This window comes from Otolemur garnettii, unplaced genomic scaffold (genome assembly GCF_000181295.1).
Source record: "Otolemur garnettii isolate 467f Iridium unplaced genomic scaffold, OtoGar3 scaffold00187, whole genome shotgun sequence".
In the NCBI taxonomy this organism is placed as follows: Eukaryota; Metazoa; Chordata; class Mammalia; order Primates; family Galagidae; genus Otolemur; species Otolemur garnettii.
Window position 1 is genome coordinate 1,037,918 of NW_003852582.1, and position 20,524 is coordinate 1,058,441.

At 40.5% G+C, this 20,524-nt stretch overlaps 1 protein-coding gene across 1 annotated transcript in view; it reads left to right on the forward strand.

Moving 5' to 3' along the window:
- Positions 1-20,524, forward strand: part of MYO3B (myosin IIIB) — a 429,342-nt gene that overhangs the window by 327,367 nt on the left and 81,451 nt on the right. Inside the window, exons 29-30 of the mRNA XM_012812078.1 lie at positions 17,625-17,685; positions 18,621-18,717. Coding sequence (XP_012667532.1) covers positions 17,625-17,685; positions 18,621-18,717 — 158 coding nt within the window. The remainder of the gene's footprint in view (positions 1-17,624; positions 17,686-18,620; positions 18,718-20,524) is intronic.

A 20,524-nucleotide genomic window follows, 5' to 3' on the forward strand; every position in this document is an offset into this window, starting at 1 on the left:
TCTACAGGAGAAAGTCAGCAAAGAAGAAAGGGACTAGGGAAGCAACCAATAATGTGTGCCACAGATCCACCCAACTTTTCCTGCTATGCTGCGTGATTCTCACACTAGCCTTTTGGGTTGGTGTTACCTACTCCATGATCCAGATGAGTAACCAGACCTGGGAAGGCTAAGTAGCTCACACATGCTATGTTAGGGACCACTGCTGGGTTGGATGCATCACATTTTCCTACTTCTGCCTCCATCAGCTATTTTTGGAATCACTGGGTCACATAGGGTCACACAGAGAATAGATGACAAGTTTGAGGTTTAAATCCAGATCTTTTGTCTCTAACAATAAGAACAACAATTAACATTTAACATTCACTGACAACTCCTTGGGTACGGTGCTAAGCATTTTTCTCTTATCTGATTCAATCTTTGGGAGAAATATACATTTTATAGTATAATTTCTGACATTAAGAGACTACAAGCAACTTGCTGATGTTACTTAGTAAAGTGACAGAGTCAGGATTTGAACACAGGACCCTGACTCCAGTACTGGAATATTCGATTGCCTATCTAAGCTCTGGACCCCAAACAATTAGTCCAGGGCTCTCTTTGTTCTATACACATTGTTTCTATACCTGTCATTGCTTAAATCTTAAATCACAACCAGCTAAGGAATATACCCGGAATGGTAGAAAACTGTCACCTGGTGACTGATAGAGAAAATTCCAACATCTGGTTCTTGGAGAAAAGCCCAAAAGCCTCCTGAGGAAGGTGCTCCCATCGGCGCAGGCTAGAATGGGGTTAACTTGGAGGGAGAAATAAGCCTAAGGTTGAAAGTAGGAGTCAGTGGTTGGGGTGAAGCTTCTCCACTTCACTTCCTACATGAGCCTGTAACTGCGTACAGTGAATGACAGAATGGAAATAGTCTTTTATGTTCTGGGGCTTTGTTCCCATGACGGGAATCCTCCATTTTAATGTTGGTAAGTATAATGGTGAGGATTATGCCCCTTAATTTAATTTGGCCTGCATATGGCAAAGCTCTTACAAGGCTTTTATGTGACATTCGTTAGCCCAGCTAGCCTGCTGTTGTGTACAAGGAAAGGAACCCATAAGAAGGAGGCAAGACATCACTCAGGCTGGTGCAGATGCTTTGACAGGGCAGCTCATAACACACCCCCAGAGAAGCCGCTTCACTGTGGGCCACTCTAGTGAGATTCAGACTCAGAGTGATGGGAACCTCCATGACTCTGGCACCTGACAACAGGGGAAAATGAGGGCGTATTTCTCCCGTGTGTCATCCTTGGAACTCTGGGACTTGGAGCCAGTTGGGCTGACCTCTGAATTGATGAGCCAGAGAAACAGCCTCCTGGTCAGCAGGGACGACTGTGGGCCAGATTTGCATGTGGACTGGGAAGTACAGATTGCCACACATCTTAACACACACTCTGCATGGGAGGTCATTCCAGAAATACGTGGCAGTTCTAAGACAAAGGAACAGAACAACTCATCCAGCAGATTAGGGGCCACTGTGGCCACGTTAGTACACTGACACATTGGAGGACTGTGTGTGGAACTAGAGAGGAAATGGCAGCACCGTGTGGGAGTGGCGGTGGAAATAGTGGCCTTCTTTTATGAAGTGCTTATGGCGTGGTAGACACTCTATGTGTTATGTCATTTGCAGAGAAAAATGAAGGACTTTGGCAACAGGCCTGGCTTTGACTCTTAATTCAACTACTTACAAGATACAAGAAGTTGGGCAATTTCCTTCCTCTCTCTGAACTTCAGTATCCTAGACGGCAAAGAGAGAATAATTGGAGGATTAGACATAATCTGTGCAGAGGAACTAGCTCAATTCTAGCCACATAGTGCTCAGTAATGATTGTGGTGAGCTGTTTTTGGTTGTAGCAAGAGAAGTAGCAACAATAGTGATAATGTTATTGTTTAAAAGGTTTCTATAAAGCTACACTCACAGTCAAGACCTTTCTGATTTGGCTCTGGAAGTGTAGGCTAAAATAAACATTGAGGTGTCTAACACTTTAGGAACTTTGAACAATGCTCACTCTCTGTTTTAACTTGAGGGAGAAATTTTATTCTTTTGTGTTCCTGGCCCTTCTCTCAGGAGCAAATTTGAGGCTGACTTTGGCCCTTCCCAGCATGGCCAGGATACCACTAGCACACTCTCAAGTGGTATTAGTAACTTTCAGAGAGGCTGGGCACAATGGCTCATGCCTATAATCCTAGTACTCTGGGAGTTTGAGGCAAAGGGATCATCTGAGCTCAGGAGACCCCATCTCTACTAAAAATAGAAAAACTAGCTGGCCATGGAGGCAGGCACCTATAGTTTCATCTACTTGGGAGGCTGAGGCAAGAGGATTGCCTGAGTCCAGGAGTTTGAGGTTGCTGTGAGATATGATGATACCACAGCCCTCTACCCAGGATGACAGAGTGAAACTGTCTTTAAAAAAAAAATAGAAAGATTAACCTGGTGTGTTGTAGCAGGAACCTATAGTCCCAGCTACTCAGGAGGCTGAGGCAGGAGGATCACTTGCTCCCAGAAGTTTGAGGTTGCTGTGAATTAGGCTGAGGCCATGGCACTCTAGCCTAAGTAACAGAGTGAGATTCTGTCTTTAAAAAAACTTCCAGAGTATAGTTGATTTTTAGAGACTTTTTTAGGCTTTCTAGATTTTTAAAATATTTTTAATAATTGGTCACGTTTATTTTTGAAATCTTTCTGAAGCCAGAAACCTAATCACCAGCTGAAAAGAACATAAAGGAATAATCTGTTTTGAGTTACATTTTGCCCTATGGATTTGCTTATGACTGTACATAAATATTTATCTGAACTATTTCAACAAACCCTAAATCATCAATGATCCTTGTGCAAGGGACCCTTTTAGAAGATTTGTTTATGTCAAGAATGTCAGTAATCTCTTTATAGGACCAGATTCCAGGGACCAGAGGCCTCTTAAAATATTTGGAGCTGCTTGGTGGTCTTCAACCTGTCTTCTGTGTCCTGTTTGTTGTGTCTGTTCATACTCTTCTCTCTAGATAGAATTCTCTTGCAGTCCTTTCTTTACCTGCGGATATTTTACCCATCTAGGTTTAATTCATGTGGCACCTCCCACAGGGTATTGAAGCAGACGAGGGCAGGAGAAACAGAGCAGGCCACAGCCCAGAGGCTGGACGTGCAGGGGCCACTGTGGGGAAGGTGAGAGTCCAGCGGGAAGAAGGCTGAGGTTGTAGGGAGTGGAGTGAGGCAGAAAGAACTAGAAAGGGGAATAAGGCAGATGGGAGCCAGACTATGAGAGGCCTTAAAAAGTACACAAAATATTTTGGACATCATTCTGTAGGACAGAATGATATGAACTCATAGTCTTTGGGTAGAATGTGGTTTGCAGAAATATTTTGTTTGGCCTGCACATTGTTTGTTTGATAATTTTCTTAATTAGTTTCCAATACATAAAAATAGAAACAATTCAGATATTTGATAGTGCTCGAAAAATTGGAGTATCTGGCAACAATCTGCTGGAACCACGTAGGAGCTGTCTTCTATAAATCCCTACTTGTGGGCCTGTCTAATTTATAGCCTGGCCCTGTGAGCATCTGAGTTTGATTCCTGCCTGGTGCGCGGGGCGTACCATTCAGGTGGAGGAAATTGTTTAGCTGTGGACTCTGGGGCCATACTGCCTCTGTTCTGGCCCATGTTTGAGTCCAGCTAGCTCAATGACCTTGGGCAAGTATGTTTCTAATAATGGTACCATCTCATGTGGCCATTGTGAAAATAAACTATCAGGAGACCTTTAGACAAGTACCTAGTATGCAGTAAGCAGACAGACATGTTAGCTGTTATTACTATATCCCACATGAAATAATAAACTCTGGGGCTAAAACCATCACTTATTTCTGTATCATTCACGGAATCTAGAATCTAGGATTTTTGGTCATCATCATAAAACAATTGATGAATAGATAAATACATTCTGATTGAATTTTTATTTCTGTGAGGTCCAAAACTAAATTCAATTACTTTTTTCATGAGAAATGTTTCCTATTTATCTCAAGTGTGACTTGAGCATGTTAACTTATCTTGGATAAGGTAAGGCGCCAGCTTTCCCAAAAACCTAACAATACTGATTAAACCAGTAAAGGGAGATGCTGTTGACACTGTAATTATTTTGTGGTGGATCGCTCTTCTGAACTCAAAGATAAATTCCAAGTTGGGAAGATGCTTAATTATGCATTTTCTTTAGGAAGTTAAGTTATTGGCTGGTAGGTGTCTATTTCAAGGTAAGGGTCGGTTGCTAGAAACTGGGACTTAGTGACCTTCGGCAGAAATGTCAGAATGCATATTTGACTTTAGCTTTCTGACCCTCCCCCGCCCCACACACACCTGCCCTGCAATCCACACTTCATTGTAATGTTTTTGGGCCTGGTACTTCAGACAAAGATAGGCAGTTTTGCACAAGAACTAATTTTTAGTTTTCCAACATATCTTATTTATAATTGAAGTCACAAAATCATCTCCCTAAGGCCGTCAATGTGATCACCTGTGAACATAAGCTTTTGTGATTTCATAAATCTATTGCTAAATCCATTTGCTATTGACAAATTTGCTTTGCAAAGTTGGGTTCACTATCTCGCTGCAGAACTTTTACATTTACAAAGCCGCTTTGAATTGTATTTGGATAAACATCGTCCAGAACTGAGCGATGTAGTCAAGATTCTAAAAATGTACTCTTTAATTTCATCAGATGGATCTCTTCTATCTTATAAAAAAAATCAATTTTTTCTAAAAAGAATTTCAATCTCCCTTTAGCTCTCTCTTTTCTTTCATTTCTTTTCCCTTCCTCCTACCCTCCCTCCCTACTTCCTCCTTTCTTCCTTCCTTTTTTTCTATCTCCTTATACAATGAATGCCTATATCTCTAAACTTCGGGAATCTCATGTAAAAGACAATTTCAAGAAATGCCCGAATCTGGTAAATTCTCTGACCATTTTTCCATTTCTTCTTCTCCTCCTCTATCATCCATTTTTTTTTTTTCAAATGGCAGGACTATTTTTATTTATTTTTTTAAATTAAATCATAGCTGTGTACATTAATGCAATCATGGGGTACAGTGTGGTGTTTTCATATACAATTTGAAATATTTTCAGCCCCCATGTTTTGAATGTAGGCAATTCTAGAAATTCAGCACATTGCTGATACCTACTTTGTGTCTTCAAGACCTTTACTATACTCAGGCTGAGAATGAGTTTCTGTCCAAACTATTTTGCACATCAAGTCTGTTTTGAAGATTTTGAGAAAAGAAGATGTACTCAAGTAAGAAATAATGTAGGAAACAAAATCTGTATAAAAATGAATTTTATAGAAGATCATAATCCTACAGGTGGAAAGATTAACCTTGTCCATTTCTTAGCTTATCAACTTTATCTCACTTTCTTTGCTAGGTCAGAAAAATGTCTTGTGAATGAAATAGCAGCTCCTTCCTACCTGTAGAACACAAAGATGCTTGCGTATTTCCCGTTAGCACCAGCTCAGTCACTTTACGAATTGAGTTGAGTGAGTGTATTTACCACAAAAGCTCTTAACAGTAGCAAGGCCACAATCTTCCTGTGCCCATCTTACTTCTCAGACATGTCTCCTTGGTGAGTAGACAAAACAGGGAGAGGTGAATTTGTTCTTTTCATCAGCATGATGTGGTCAGGGAGACAGAAAGCAATAGACAGCTTTGGTGAAACACAGCTCTAGCAACTGCTGTGATTGGAAATTAGATAATAATAGTCCCTGATAGTAAGAATTCTAGGGGACTAAGATCAACACAGTCTGGAGATGCAGGCAGGAGTGGCCTTCTTCACTCTGGTTCAGACCCTCCCTGGAGAGCTCTTGGTGTCAACGACAACAGCCAGCTCTTCTGGCCAGCTCCCAGGACTCAGAGTGGGGCTATCATTTTTATTTGCTTTGCAAATATCTTAATGGGAAGTGGTTCAACACCACCTATGGGTTAATCTGAGGGGTTCTGCTTGGCAGCTGTTAGCTCTGAGAACCACATGGCTGCTCTCGGGTGGAGGGAGTCAGGCTAGCTGTTAAATGCCCAGTGCCAGGTTGAGGCATCATCTTTGCTTATTGGATTTACAAACTGGCAGGAAGCACCTTGTTGATTTTTATTTTTAGTTTGTTCCTCCTGTGAGAGTAAGGATGTTATTCTTAGACCCAATTGTGCTTTTCTCTAAGGCAGGGCAGTTATTTAAATTATGTTTGCTAGTATGAAGCATCCTTTCACTCAAGCTCATTCTTGTACCATCTGAATTTGATATTAGAAGTGGTGGCATGGTAATGGTGGAGGTGTTATTGTTGCCAGAAGAAGGGTCTAGTATGTTAGCCTGCAGGGCGGGTGAACAGTGGCAGCCATGGCCCTGTGTCCTCACCTGGCACCTAAGGAATTGACTAGACAGTGAATTTCCCTGGTCTTCTGTTCCTTAGTCTTTCCCCCATCCCACCCCTTGCCCTTTCATCCCTGCTTAAATGTGAAAATGAAAAGTGAAATGGCTTTCACTTGGTTGACCCATGGTCACCTCCCCTGGGTGTCTTGACCCATTGGGAACATCTCCTGGGGTGATGTGACCAAACCATGCCTGTCTGGACCTGTGTCTGCTGACAGTGACACAGATGATCACTTTCCTTAGGCTTTTCTCACTGGATATCAGGCAGGGTTGGATAGTTTCCATAAAGCAGGTAAGAGAAGTCCCTGGAGTGATGACAGACTTGAAGACAGGTTCCAAATGCACCATTCATAAGAATGCAAAAAGACTAGATTTCACTGTAGCTCCTGGATAAAATGTCCAGCTACCCGGAGGAATAGTCCAGCCCTCATTCTTGAAGCCTTATTCCTCCCTGGGGGTGTTTCCACACTTGTATGTAGAGGCACCTGTGATTGACAGCAGAGGCTCTGGAGTCTGCTAGACCTGCACTATGGAGGGTAAGAACCTCATGAACCCATTTAAAAATTTTTTTCTTAGAGCCTAAGCTTCCTCATGTTTGGGGGGGGTGGTGAGGGCAAGGTGTCACTGGGTAGAGTGCCATGGAATCATCATAGCTCACAGTAACCTCAAACTCCTGGATTTAAGCGATCCTCTTGTCTCAGCTTCCCAAGTAGCTGGGGCATGTACCACAACACCTGGCTAGTTTTTTCTATTTTTAGTAGAGATGGGATCACACTCTTGCTCAGGCTGGTCTCAAACTCCTGAGCTCAAGCAATCCACCGGCCTTGGCCTCCCCTAGTGCTAGGTTACAGGGGGAAGCCACCTCACCTGGCCCAGTTTCCTCATCTTTAAATGGTAGATCAAATGGCACAACATCTAGCTCACCAAGTTTTGAAACTTAAATGAGAGAACATATACAAAGTCATAGCATCATATCTGACACATAAAAAGCACATATAGTAAAGAGAGATGAATTATTGTCATTATCTCGGAGACATCCACCTTTTTTATGCATTTAGTATTATGCATTTGTTGGTGAAGTACTCATTGTGAAGTCTGTTACTCCCAATTCTTTAAAATCAAGCCAGTGCCAAATTGAGGAGTAAATAATGATAAAAGGGTATAATATGTTGAATAAAATAAGAATTCATGAATCCATATTGATAAAAGGAAGGCAGGAAGGAACAGGATAGGTGCTTCCTTAAAATAAAATATGAAAACAATGAAGGTAGATGGAATGATAGAAACAGTAAGTCACCATTTGGCAACTATCAAAATAATAATTGTTTCAGGTAAGAACCATGAATGGATGCTAAAACTAGTAGGCGAAAGTTTGAGAGCAATAAACTATTTGCATACACTCAGAATAAATGCCCGTTAAGAGACATCTTAGTTACGAAGGAACAGGGGAAAAACAGAAACCACCCTCCCCTAGTGACGAGAGTTAGCATCGCCAGTCAGTGGGTAAACTGACAGTGTGTGTCCCCTGATGTAATGCCCCGAGAAGAGGACAGCATTGCCTCTGTGGGTTTCCTGCCAAGTGTGCGTAATCTGAATTTCATCAGGAAGCAGTGCATGAGCCTAAACGAAGGGACCTTTGACAAAAGGACTGGCCTGGAGACTCCAGAATGAAACACAAAGGAAGACTGAAGAACTGTTCCAGATGAGAGGTGACTGAGAGAACATGACAATGAGGACAGCTGAGTGCAATCTATGATCCAGGGTTTCTTTGGCTATAGACCGTATCACTAGCACATTTGGCAAAATCTGAATGTACGCTGTAGATTGGATAATGGCATCATATGAATTCCCCAATTTTGATCATTATACTCAGGTCATATAAGAGAATGCCTTTCCTTTAAAAAACAGAGAAAAACATAGAATCACATACACACTGAACTATTTAAGGATAAAGGAGTATCCGATTTACAACCAACTGTCAAATAGTTTAGAAAAAAATTAAGTACATTTGCATGTGTGTATGTATTATAGATCAGTGTGGAGAGCAAAAGAGAAGGAAAATGGATAAAAATATGTAAAATGTTAATAGTTGGAGAGTCTGCTGAGAAATATAGAGAAAAAAGAGAATTCCTTATACTATTTTTGCATCTTTTCTATAAATAAGAAATAAAATTAAAAGGTACAATAAAAAGAAGTCAATACCACTTCTCATCCCATAGAAAAATCGATCAGCCACTTTCTCTTTTGACTCCTGATCCCTGTCTACCTAAATGTCTATCCACATCATCATTGTCCTGCTTTGTTACTACTGTCCTCAAGCTTTTCTGCTGTGACATTGTTGACTAGTCACCACCCACTATGCACAATCTTGTTTAGAGTTTTCATTTTTTAAATGCCCTAAAATGCCCCTCACTCCTGTCACACCCTCTCCCTCACCTGTCCTTGGGCCCCATCATTTAGTGCCATACACATCACACACTTCATCTCAGCACTTCTTGTTTCTCTTTGTCCAAACTCAACCTTGCTTTCAGAATTAAAGGAGGAAAACTGGCTTAAGTATCATCTTTTAGGGGTGTAGTGATAAAAGCAACATCATCCAAGGATCATGGATGTTAGAGCTGTCTCTTCTTCTGACTCCGACAAGTCATGTCACCACTGTGCTCCTCACTTTCCCCAGTTCCAGCATGGAGTGGATGAAGTTTCCTCTATCTCTGCAAGTCCATGCCCTGGCCTATCACCCTGGAAAGCGGAGCCAGGAGATGAGCCTGAGCAAGAGCAAGACCTCGTCTCTACTAAAAATAGAAAAATTGGCCGGGCATTGTGGCAGGTGCCAGTAGTCCCAGTACTTGGGTGGCTAAAGCAAGAGGATGGTTTGAGCCCAAGAGTTTGAGGTCGCTGAGAGCTATGACACCATGGCACTTTACCAAGGGCAACAGAGTGAGACTCTATCTCAAAAATAAAATAAGATAAGATAAAGCGCTTAATCCACAAGCTACTTTAAGATCTTCCCCAAAAGAAAAGCACAAGTTACAGAAACGAAATTATTCTCCTTTGTCTTTCAGCGCAAAATCATAAATAGTAAATATAATACCTTGTTAAGGGTGTTTCATTTCAAACTTCTGGCCATGTATGCATCTCTTAATTTTATCCTTTTAAAATCCTACTGTCTCTCTGAGCAACCTTGGGTGCTGATGAAGAACTGGAGGAAGCTTCATGGGTGGTTCTCAGCACAGCGTCCTCTCTCCCAACAAGGCCTTCTCGGCAGAATGAAGGAAAGCCTTCTGCTCCGACCTTAGACTTTTACACAGTGACAGCTGCCTGCAATAGACTAGTGAAGGAGGAAAAAGAAATTAATGAGAATGCAAGAACTGGCAAATTAAGGCTGCGTGGGCTCGCTCTCGGTTGGGGAAAAGCAATGAGGCAAACAAATATGATCAAATTTAAAGGGCTCAATGGGATTTGGGAAATTAGCATAAGTGCATAAATCTAACTACTGCTAACTTAGAGCAATGGCACGAGGAGATATTCATTAGCCTTTTTGAGCCCTTCTGCTGAGTTTGTCCTTGAGCCATGTTCTAAAACTTAAAATAATTGTGTGTTTTAGAGCAAACACATTTCCATGTACTTACATGTAACTTGGATATTCAACTCATACTGATCATAGAGAGGGATGCGATGTATGTATCCAGAATTGTTACTAAAGTTACCAAGTCCCCAAACCTAATGAGACAAAGGAAATAATACAGGAGCTGTGAAGCTCATTCCTTCTTGTTTCCCTTTGCTCCCCGGCAATAGTGGTGATCTTATTCCAGGCCATTGTTGTTTCTCATCTCTTGTGTTCTTTGAATTTCTTTCATATCATATGGTAAAGCCCAGGAATGTTTTCTCTTTTTAGAAATCAAGAAACGCCAATTAAAATAATAATGAGTACCCACTTTTCAAAGAGATAAACAAAGATTAAAAAGATTAGTAATACTCAGTGCTGCAGATATAATAGGAAATGAGTCTTTTCATACTTTTGTGGAGATGAGTGTTAGTTGTTCTTGCCTTTTAGACGAAAATTTGATGATATAATTCAAAAGCCTTAAGATAGAAAAAATTTTTCTCACCTCTATCCTCACGGCTTTACATTTAAGATTTATTCTAGGGGAATAACTAGATCAGTATATGTACTGAACACTTAATTATCCATTATTTATGATTTGAAAATATTGGGAAAAATTAAATATCTGAAAGTAAGAGATTTGACACCCATAGCTCAGTGGGTAGGGTGCTGGCCACATATACTGAGGCTGGCGGGTTTGAACCCAGCCCTGGCCAGCTAAAACAACAATGACACCGGCAACAACAACAACAACAAAATAGCCAGGCATTGTGGTGGGTGCCTATAGTCCCAGCTAGTTGGGAGGCTGAGGCCAGAGAACCCCTCCAAGAGTTTGAGGTTGCTGTGAGCTGTGCTGACACAGTACTCTACACCGGGTGACAGTTTGAAACTGTCTCAAAAAAGAAAAAAAAAAAAGGCTCAATACCTGTAGCTTAATCGGCTAAGGCACCAGCCACATGCACCAGAGCTGCGGGTTCGAATCCAGCCTGGGCCTGGCAAACAACGACAATTACAACAAAAAAATAGCCAGGCGTTGTGGCGGGTGCCTGTAGTTGCAGCTAATTGGGAGGCTGAGGCAAGAGAATTGCTTAAGCCCAGGAGTTGGAGGTTGCTGTGAGCTGTGGCCTCGACACTCTGCCTAGGGCAACAGCTTGAGGCTCTGTCTCAAAAAAAAAAGAAAGCAAGAGATTAGTTAAATCACTTATGATAATCACTTGATGGAATACCATATAGCCATAAATATATAATAATATATATACTTGGATATGTGTATTACACACTCACAGGTATGTGGAAAGACACTCATAATTACAAAAGGTAGGTTAAATGATAAATATGGCATGAGACATTATTTTTTAAAATGTGTTTTATATGTACAGAAAAGATACACACAAGGTATTAGCTAATTATATACATATGTGTGTGTGTGTGTGTGTGTGTGTGTGTGTGTATGAGTGTGGGCATTTTCCTTCATACTTATTTTCTTCTCATTGAGTATTTGTATTTTATCTAATATCACAGTGAATATACATTATTTTTAACCACACAAAATTAATTTTTCATTAGAAAATGGTGAAAAAAAAAGGCAATATTTTGCAACCAGTTCTTTTAGTCATTTACTTTAGGGGGAAAAAAGCAGATATTATTACATTTTCACTGATTAATGATCAGTAAATATTCAGACAACTTGGGAATTTAGAGCATTTTCATCAGCTGAAAAATGAAGATGAAGAGAAGACAAATGAGCACAGCTACAGCTAGAGCTCTAGGATCTCAAAAGCCTGGTACTGGCGCTTGTTTGGTCTCCTGCCTTGGTCAAAATCTGCTAAAACTTACCTTCGGTAGGTGATTTACAGGTACTTTTAATTGGTCAGGATGTGGCACCAGGCAAATCAGTTACAGACCCAATTTTAAGTATGTTTATATTGTGTGAATATGCCAGGCAGCCTCCAGCTCTGCGGGGAGTAGAAGTGGGTAGGGCGGGAGTTGGGTCAGGAAAAGGCTTTTCAGGGGAGCCGACACCTAAGCTGAAGGATAGGAATGCAATGGCCAGGTGGGCAGGAGAGGAAATGGCATTTAAAACCTGGAAATAGGAATACAACCCCAGGAGATTGGGTGTTTAACAAATGCTTATTTGTTGTGGTAGAAGTACTAGTGGATAGAAAACAGAAACATTCTAGAAAATCCAATTTTGGTAAAAAAAAAAAAAAAAGATTCAGAAACGTCTTCATTTTGGATGCCTTTGAACTTAACACATAGTAATACACAGTAGCACATAGCAGATAATTTGGGTTCTTCTTAAGACATTCTGTTACTTTTCAATCCTCTGTGACTTCAAAGCTATTTAAATAACTGCACAAAGTCAGAAGAGTATGCAGTCACACCTGGCTGATGGGAATCAGGGGAGAGTAGACACATAGTGACAATGATGGGGGATTCAGATCTGGGTGCTGTTCCACGTTTATATCCTCTCCCCTTGGAATGTTCAGACTCCATATAAGAACTAAATAAGAATGCTTGAGTTGTGGTTTGACCTACGCCCAGTTCATAGGAAGTCCTGTTAGCATGCAGGGCAGCATGGGATCCTTAACAAAGGACATTGTCTTCTTCTCCCATGTCTTTACTTACATGTCTTAGATTTCCTTCATAACTGGAATTATTGAGACCATTTCTAAGGATGTTTATGCATCATCTCTATGATCTCTCCTGGTAATAACTTCCATAAGGAAAGTTACATGACTTGTTTACCTGAAACTTGCCTCCCTCAAGATTTTTGGGTCCCTAATATGTTAAAATATCCCTCTTTGACCATATCTTCTGCAGTGTGATTTGGCTGTTGCTTCTTGGGAACAAGAAGTTGACCTTTTTTTATTAAGAGCTCATTGTACAAAACGTATTTGTACAAAGTAATCAAAGAAGCAGAAACAAATTTACTTGGCTATGCTGATTAGCCTTTCTTCTAGGGCTACCAAGTGAGACAGAAGTTTGTGGGAGAAATACTACCAAATTTAGAGACAGCGGGGAGCTAGCAAAAGTCAGCCAACAATGAATTAACTGAAACCTATCCTGTTTTGAAATTAGAATATGCTTTCAAGTGTGAACGACTAATGGATTTCTCAGTTTGTCTAGAAGCCATTCTAAATTATATTGATAAAAGAGAAGACATAATCTTGAAAACTTTATCAAAATTAACAAAAAGTACACAAACTAATTTAAATGAAGTTTAGAAAATGGAGAATCAGGGGGTAGCCAGTGTGTCTCAACCCCCATGCAATAAAAAAGTTACCGAGTCTCATCCTAAAGTTGACAAAGGCCAGTTATGAGACCAGTCTGATTGCTTAGCTACAACCCCAAAGAGCACCCTGCATCCTTTGCTCTAATTCTGATGTGGAAGATGGTCTCTAGAGTTTATCAACCAACGAGTGAGGGGAAGAACATCATCTAGATGATACCATTCCCTGTAAAATCACACACTGGCATTTTGCTTTTCAAATATGACTCTTCTGAGTTTGGTTAGTGCAACTCAGCGCTCACAAAAAAATCATTATCCCTCAATGAACTGACAAATTGAATTTTGGAGCCTGTGAAGCTGAGGCACAGTCCCTAGACCACGGTGACTTCACCTAGTGTCACCAGCGCAGCATGACAGAGCCAGCTGGCCCTGTGGATTCTGCTGCAGAAGAAGGGAGATGCTGGCATTCTCAGCAGCCGGCGACTCGGGGGCCGGCCCTCACCCTGCCTCTCATCCGGTCACACCGGGACCAGGCTTTAAGGAGAGGGAATTAGACATGAGTTTTGTTTGGGGGCTTTTTCAGGACAGATGCCCAGCAGAAGGGTTCTCAACGGTGACTGAGAGTTTCCATCTCCCCTAGAACCCTCAGTTCAATGAACTGACTTCAGCGAAGCAGCCGAGTCCTGGAGGCAATCTATTTGAGACTTCAGTTATGTTTCCAAGAAGCCAGCGGAGCCCTAGAAATATGCAGTGAATTATACAAAGAGAGAAAACTACCTCCTATTCATCACCATTTGATAGCCAGATCAATGCTTCTGCCGTTCAGCACGTGGATTCCTAACAGAGGCAGATGACAGTATCATTTTTAAAAAACATTTCCTCCTGATTAAAAAAAGAATATCACAATTCAAAAATGAATACCTTAATATCATCTAATACCAATCCATAGTCGGATTTTCCCAGTTGTTCAAAAAATATCCTTTGTAAATATTTATCCTAGCCAGGATCTAATTTAGGACATTACATTGCATCAAGTTGTTTGTTATACCCCTAAATCTCTTTTAATATAGAATGGTCCCTTTTTCTCATAACATTGACCTATCTGATAAAACAACTCACCTTCTGTATTTGTCTGCTTGATTCCTTGTGATCTTAGCTTCTCCCTTTATGTGTTATGTTTTGGGGAAACTGTAAGTTAGGTCTAAAGACTTGATTAGATTCAAGTTAAATGTTGAACAGAAAAAAAATGCATCCTGGGTAATTGTAAAGACTTCACGTTGCCCCAAACCACAAGACAATGCTGTCCTGGCATCAGTGGTATTAAAATCAAGCACTGGGTTAAAGTGGTGACCTGCTGATTTCTCCCATGTATGTTGCTCTTCTTGTGACCGGAAAGAAAGAATCTGAATGGTGGCTCTTTGGCACCATATGTCCTATTCCTCACCATCAACCATTTGTCTAATGATGTTATTAGCGATTGATCATTACTGACTGAATCAGTCATTTCCCTCTAGCATCTCCTCTTCCGTAGTCAGCAAGTCTTATACTTAGTCGGATTACTAGTTATGGTGTGAAACTAGCTATTCATATCTTGATCCATAATTCCCTCATCTGTAAAAGCGGAGATAAAAATAGAACCCATCCACCCGGCATTGGCAGAATTGCCTGAGATAACTACTTATACATGCTTCGCCCGGTGCCTGGTGGCGTGTAGGATACAGTAAATAAGAAAAAGCACTGGCTTTTGGTTATCGTGCTTTTTCTTGTTTTGGTGGTGACGGGTTCCACAGCATTAGCCATTATCCTCATGTCCCTAAGGCAAAAACAAAACAAAAACAAAAACAACTCATGATGTCTCTGCAAAGGAGTCAAGGCAGTTAGACTTTGGAAGAAAATTAGCTTGTGTCATTTAAAACAACAAAACAAAACAAAACTGGAATTTGTTTTGAATAGAGACTGCTCAGATCATTGTTTCCAAGATGTATTCTAAAAGCCAGGAGAAGGATTCATTGTTAAAATAATGTCTAGGAACTTCTCACTCTTTTCCTCTCTAGGAGTCTCGTTGTGCATATTATTCAGGTAAAGGTTCAGGAAAGCATCTCAGGGGAGAAAAACCTGCTTAACTTTGGTTATTTATTTACCTAAGGAGCTAGTTCCTCACCCTCACTCCTGCCTTTGTTATACCAAGTAATACACACAAACATTACATTGTGCTGCCTGAGGTTCTCCCAAAGGCTTATTTGAAGAGGGAGTCAGACTGATAAGTTGACCAGGCACCCCCCTCTCTGGGAAGAGTAGGGAGGTGTGGGAGGCGTCTGTCACTGGCCTTTGGATCCTGGAAAACCATACAAGCCAGAGGAGTTCTCCAGAAGTTCAATTCTTTGTTGGAGCAGACAAGGCAGAAGTTGGGGACCTGGCAGTAATCTAACAGCTAGACTCTCTTTCCGAGGTCCCAAAGGACCTCAGAAGCTGCTCCCTAGACATGTCCTACAACCCCTGGGACATGCCCAGGCTGAACAGGAGTAAGTCCCTTTGTGAATGGATATATAGAGACTGAAGGGTGTGAAGTGTATTAGGGTTCAGAGGAAGAGCAAAGAGTCAATGTCTTAGTGCTACGTATTCCCCATAATACCTGGGAATATACCTTAACTTCTCTGAACCTCAGTTTCTTCATGTCTATAATAGATACAATTAGCTCTAATGGTTGTACAGCTATCATTAGATATTTACAAGCATTTAAAAAGTATGTAGTGCTATATAAATGCTCATTAATATAATTTTTAATATTAAGGGTATTCTTGACCTACATGGCCTCCTATTCGATGGGTCCACTAGTCATTCTGTTTTCATTCAGCTTCTTTAGTGTTTATTGAGCATTTACCATTACCAGGCCCTGAGTTGTAGGCTATGGAATAAAGCAGATTCAGTCCCTGACTTCATGGAGCTTGCATTCCAGTGTAGGAGACATACAATTAACACATAGGTGCCTTACAAATATATAATTATAGTCTCCTCCTCCCAGGTACTGATGTCATATTTTTTAAATAAACACATTGCTGATAATCTAGTATAAATAAATCACTTTGAAAATAATATCCACAGAAGGATGTGTTGAAATGATCTGTCCGTTTGAGTAAAGAATAAGATTATTAATGTAGAACTCAAAGAGACCTTAGGAATAATTTATCTTGGCTCGGCACCTGTGGCTCAAGTGGCTAAGGCATCAGCCACATATACCTAAGGTGGCAGGTTCGAATCCAGCCGAGAACCACCAAACAACAATGATGGCTGCAACCAAAAAATAGCCAGGCGTTATGGCGGGTACCTGTGGTCCCAGCTACTTGGGAGGTGGAGGCAGGAGACTTGCTTGAGCCCAGGAGTTGGAGGTTGCTGTGAGCTGTGAAGCCACAGCACTCTACCCAGGGGGATAGCTTGAGCTCCGTCTCAAAAAAAAAAAAAAGGAATAATTTATCTCAATCCCCTCATTTTATAGATGAGAAAAACTAGGACTCAGAATACTATAGAAGTTTACCCACAGTGTGTGTGTACATGTGTGATCACGGCTATTGAGGCAGGGGCAGACACAGATTCCCCTTTTCTATCAATGCTTTCCACTCTGCTGGGTGCCATCTATTTTAACATATTGTGCAAAAGTGTGTTATACGATGTGTTCCAATTACTAGAAATTAGGGATTCAGCACAACTGGTTTTTCCAAACTTTGTTTCACAAAACAATATTTTACTAGATGTAAGTAGGTTATCACCTTACGCTTCTTGGTCAAATTACATATGGATACCTGCACTCTCCCTGCATCTCTGCTTTAGACATCTGTGAATGTTTGTTGTGATTGTCAAAGATAATTCCTGTAGTAAAGAAACCTCTTAAACTATGTACAATCCAGAGTTTCCCGAAGTTATTTGACTGCAGTATCCATTTTAAATTCTTTAACCATGTCCAGTCTGAATCAAAAATTGTATAAAAATAAATAAAATAAGTTGTTGAACATGGATGTGATTGATGTGCTGTGCAGGAGGAGGGTGGCCCCGGCCCCAACACGACTGGCTTCTTGGTTTCTTGGCAATAGTACTCACTAAACCACATTCAACCACACAACGTTAAAAAGGGCAGTTCCTGGGTCTCAGAACTCAGGCAGACTGTGAGTATGTAGTGGCATTTAGGCACAACACCTAGTAGGATCCATTTCCTTAAGTTGACGATGACCTTATAACCAAGAAGTAGAATGAGAAACAAGGAAAGCTCAAAGAGTATGTTATGAAAGCAAGGGACCCTCTTTAAGGTTTTAAACAATTATTATTTCCAAGCCTTTTAAAACTTGTTATTGCTATTGTTATTTTTTAGGCATTCACAAGCTCAGAGTTCTCCGAAAGGGTGTGGTATCTTCACAGGACACGCAAAGAAGGTAGCTGGACATGTTGATGCCAACGTAAATGTGTATCCTTCCTTCATACCCATCCAAGTCCATGGGCAGGAAGCCTGTCTGTGCTGCTTGGTTGGGCCATCCAAACTTGAAACTGTTAGTGATATTTTAAAGTCTTTGAGACAAAAGCCTGGCTCGCTAAAGAGCTTTGGTTCAGTAGAGAGGCAGGGAGGTACAGTGGAGAGAGAATCAAAAGCCTGGAAATTTGCTGCTGAGAATAAATGTTAGCTGCTCCCTGAGGTGATTTGTCTGTGCACTCCACTCTCTACAGATGTTAGAGCCTCTTTTTGAGTAAGGACCCGAGGTTCTTTGGTAGCACTTTGATATCCTGCTCGAATTCAATATGTGAAATGGAGGCGTCTCTCTGTGACTTGGAGCCCACAGCAGGCTTTGAAGTCTGATCCAATTTTTGCTGCCTACTATTTGATGTTGAAAGGATGAAATGAAGAAAATGTACAGTTTTTGCCAGTAACTCTGCTGAGCATATGTAAGATTAAAAAAACAAAATCCTTTGGATGATGTACTTAGAAATGTTAAGTAGATTAATACCTTCCTACAGGTTTTCTTTTTTCTTTCTTAAGGATAAAAATTAAGCATAGGTGCAAATCAATGCCTAGCTGTTTTTATATTTGGGACTATAATTAAATTAAGAGGGAGGCTGGGGTGACTTCTTGAGAGGAAGAAATAAATGAATGAAGCAAAAGGTGTTGAGACCTTGCTTCTCTAATGGCCCCAAGAAAAGGACCTCCACTAAATTGTGTGCAAGACGGGAACCACTTGTGAATGACTCCAAAATACTCAGCCTCTTCCCCTTACAGTCAGGGTTAAGGGTCCCTTAGCTAAATGGAAGCCCACGTCCTTAAGGCTGCTTTATCAAAGCCTAAGAATAATATTTCTTTTCCTGGGTCTTTTTGAAGCATTCAGTTTCTGGGACTGATTCACTGTCTTCTCGGACATGCCATCCTGCTCCAGAGCGGCAAGGACAGGGTCCCTGGGGAGCCTCTGGAAAACCTGGTAAGGTGAACAGTTTGAATTGCATGCTGCTTCTACTGTTTGCATGTTTGTATACTTGTTAAGGCATTGTTTGGCCAGAACTGTCTGGAAGGCAGGACTATGGTAAGACCTAATGTTAATGGAGGTCAGGTTTGGGAAGCCATGTAGGCAGATATAAACCCTGTGTGCAGGGTAGCAGTTTATACCCGACCCATGCCACTCAAGTTTACCTTTCTAAGGGAAGATAATAAATAGCAGAGACCATTCGTTTCTCTTTACTTGTAAGAACCTTAAATTAGCAAACTGTTCCAAAACTTTATTTTATTAAAAGAAAGAGAAATAGCTGACCAGTTTTTAGTGAAGCAGATCATTCAGGGTCAAAATTTAGGGCTTGATGAAGAATGTGGATTTAGAGAATAGTTCTGCCCTTTTGGCAACATGATCATTCTCTCAGCAAAAATACAGACATCTTGCCATATGCCTTTGGGAAATGACTATTTCTGGCCCCTGTTCTAAATGTCTCGCTACAGAATATGATAAAAGTCAGATTCAGGTTTGTGTGCAGCTATAGTCAGTACTTCTGCGAGATAAAATAGAAACATGATTGTAAGAAATATTTACAGTCCAGAAGATACTAAGGACAAGGTGAACCATTCCAAAAAAAGAAACCTTTTCATTTTAATATGCCAATGTTACACTTAGTATCAACCTCATCTATTTCTCTGAAATAGGCAATAATTTCTCTGATCTCTTCGCATTTCTCTTTGGCCTGCTTTTCAGTGATGAGGTAGTACACTACAAGGTGGGAAAAGAGTAATAACTGTGTTATAACCTTCAGTTTATATGGAACTTAAACTCTTGGAAAGAGGCAAGAGAAGATGATTCCATTATAGCAGAAGCCTTTAAATGGACGTGTTGCAAATGATAAACCTGTCAAGGAAATGTGTTCCTCACAGCCAGAATAGTATTCACAAATAAGGCCACATGGAGGTAGGGGTAGGCGAAGTACTAAAAAGAGGTAAATTAAGAGGAAAGATGGTGTGATAGAGCGGAATCCATTATGCAGTGATTTGGTTGGTACTTTTCTCTATCCAAACAGATAGAGACAGACAATCTCTATCTTTTAATTGGCATATTTAGAACATTTACATTTAATATGATTATTGATATGTTTTAGTTTAAATCTGTCATCTTGTTGTTTTCTATGCATCCCTTTTGGTCTTTTTTCTTTTGGCATTCTACTTGAAAATAGATGAAATTCCTAAAAAGAAAAATTTTAAGGATGGATGAGTAGTTAAACCATACAGACAGGTTCTGGAGTTGGACATGCCTTTATTGAAACCTCCACTCTCCTATGTTAATCAAGTTACATAACAACTGCTTACCTCAGTACTTGCACATATAAAATGAAGAAAGTAGTTCATAACTGAGAGGGTTTTACTGAGGATTAAATGAGCTAGTATAAGTAAAAGACATGTCTGGCTCATAGCAAGGGTTCAGTAAATGTCAGATACTGTTGTGGTAGTTATTGATATTGTATAAATACAAAAATTAAATAGGTGCAGAAATAAAGTCCTTTCTGTTAGGCATTAAGTTTTGGTGGGATAGTTCAGGAGCAATAAAAGCATATTACATTTTAAATTAATAACTATTAAAGAGAAAGAGACTTGTTGGATTACAGTCATCTTTCCTAGTCTTTAGGAAAGTATTTCCAAAAGCCTAACTTATTAATAAGTTACACACCTGATTTGCTATAAATGGTTCATATGCACTTTCTTCTTATAATTCTCCCTTCCTTTCAGTCTAAATGATTTTCTATTAGGTCAGC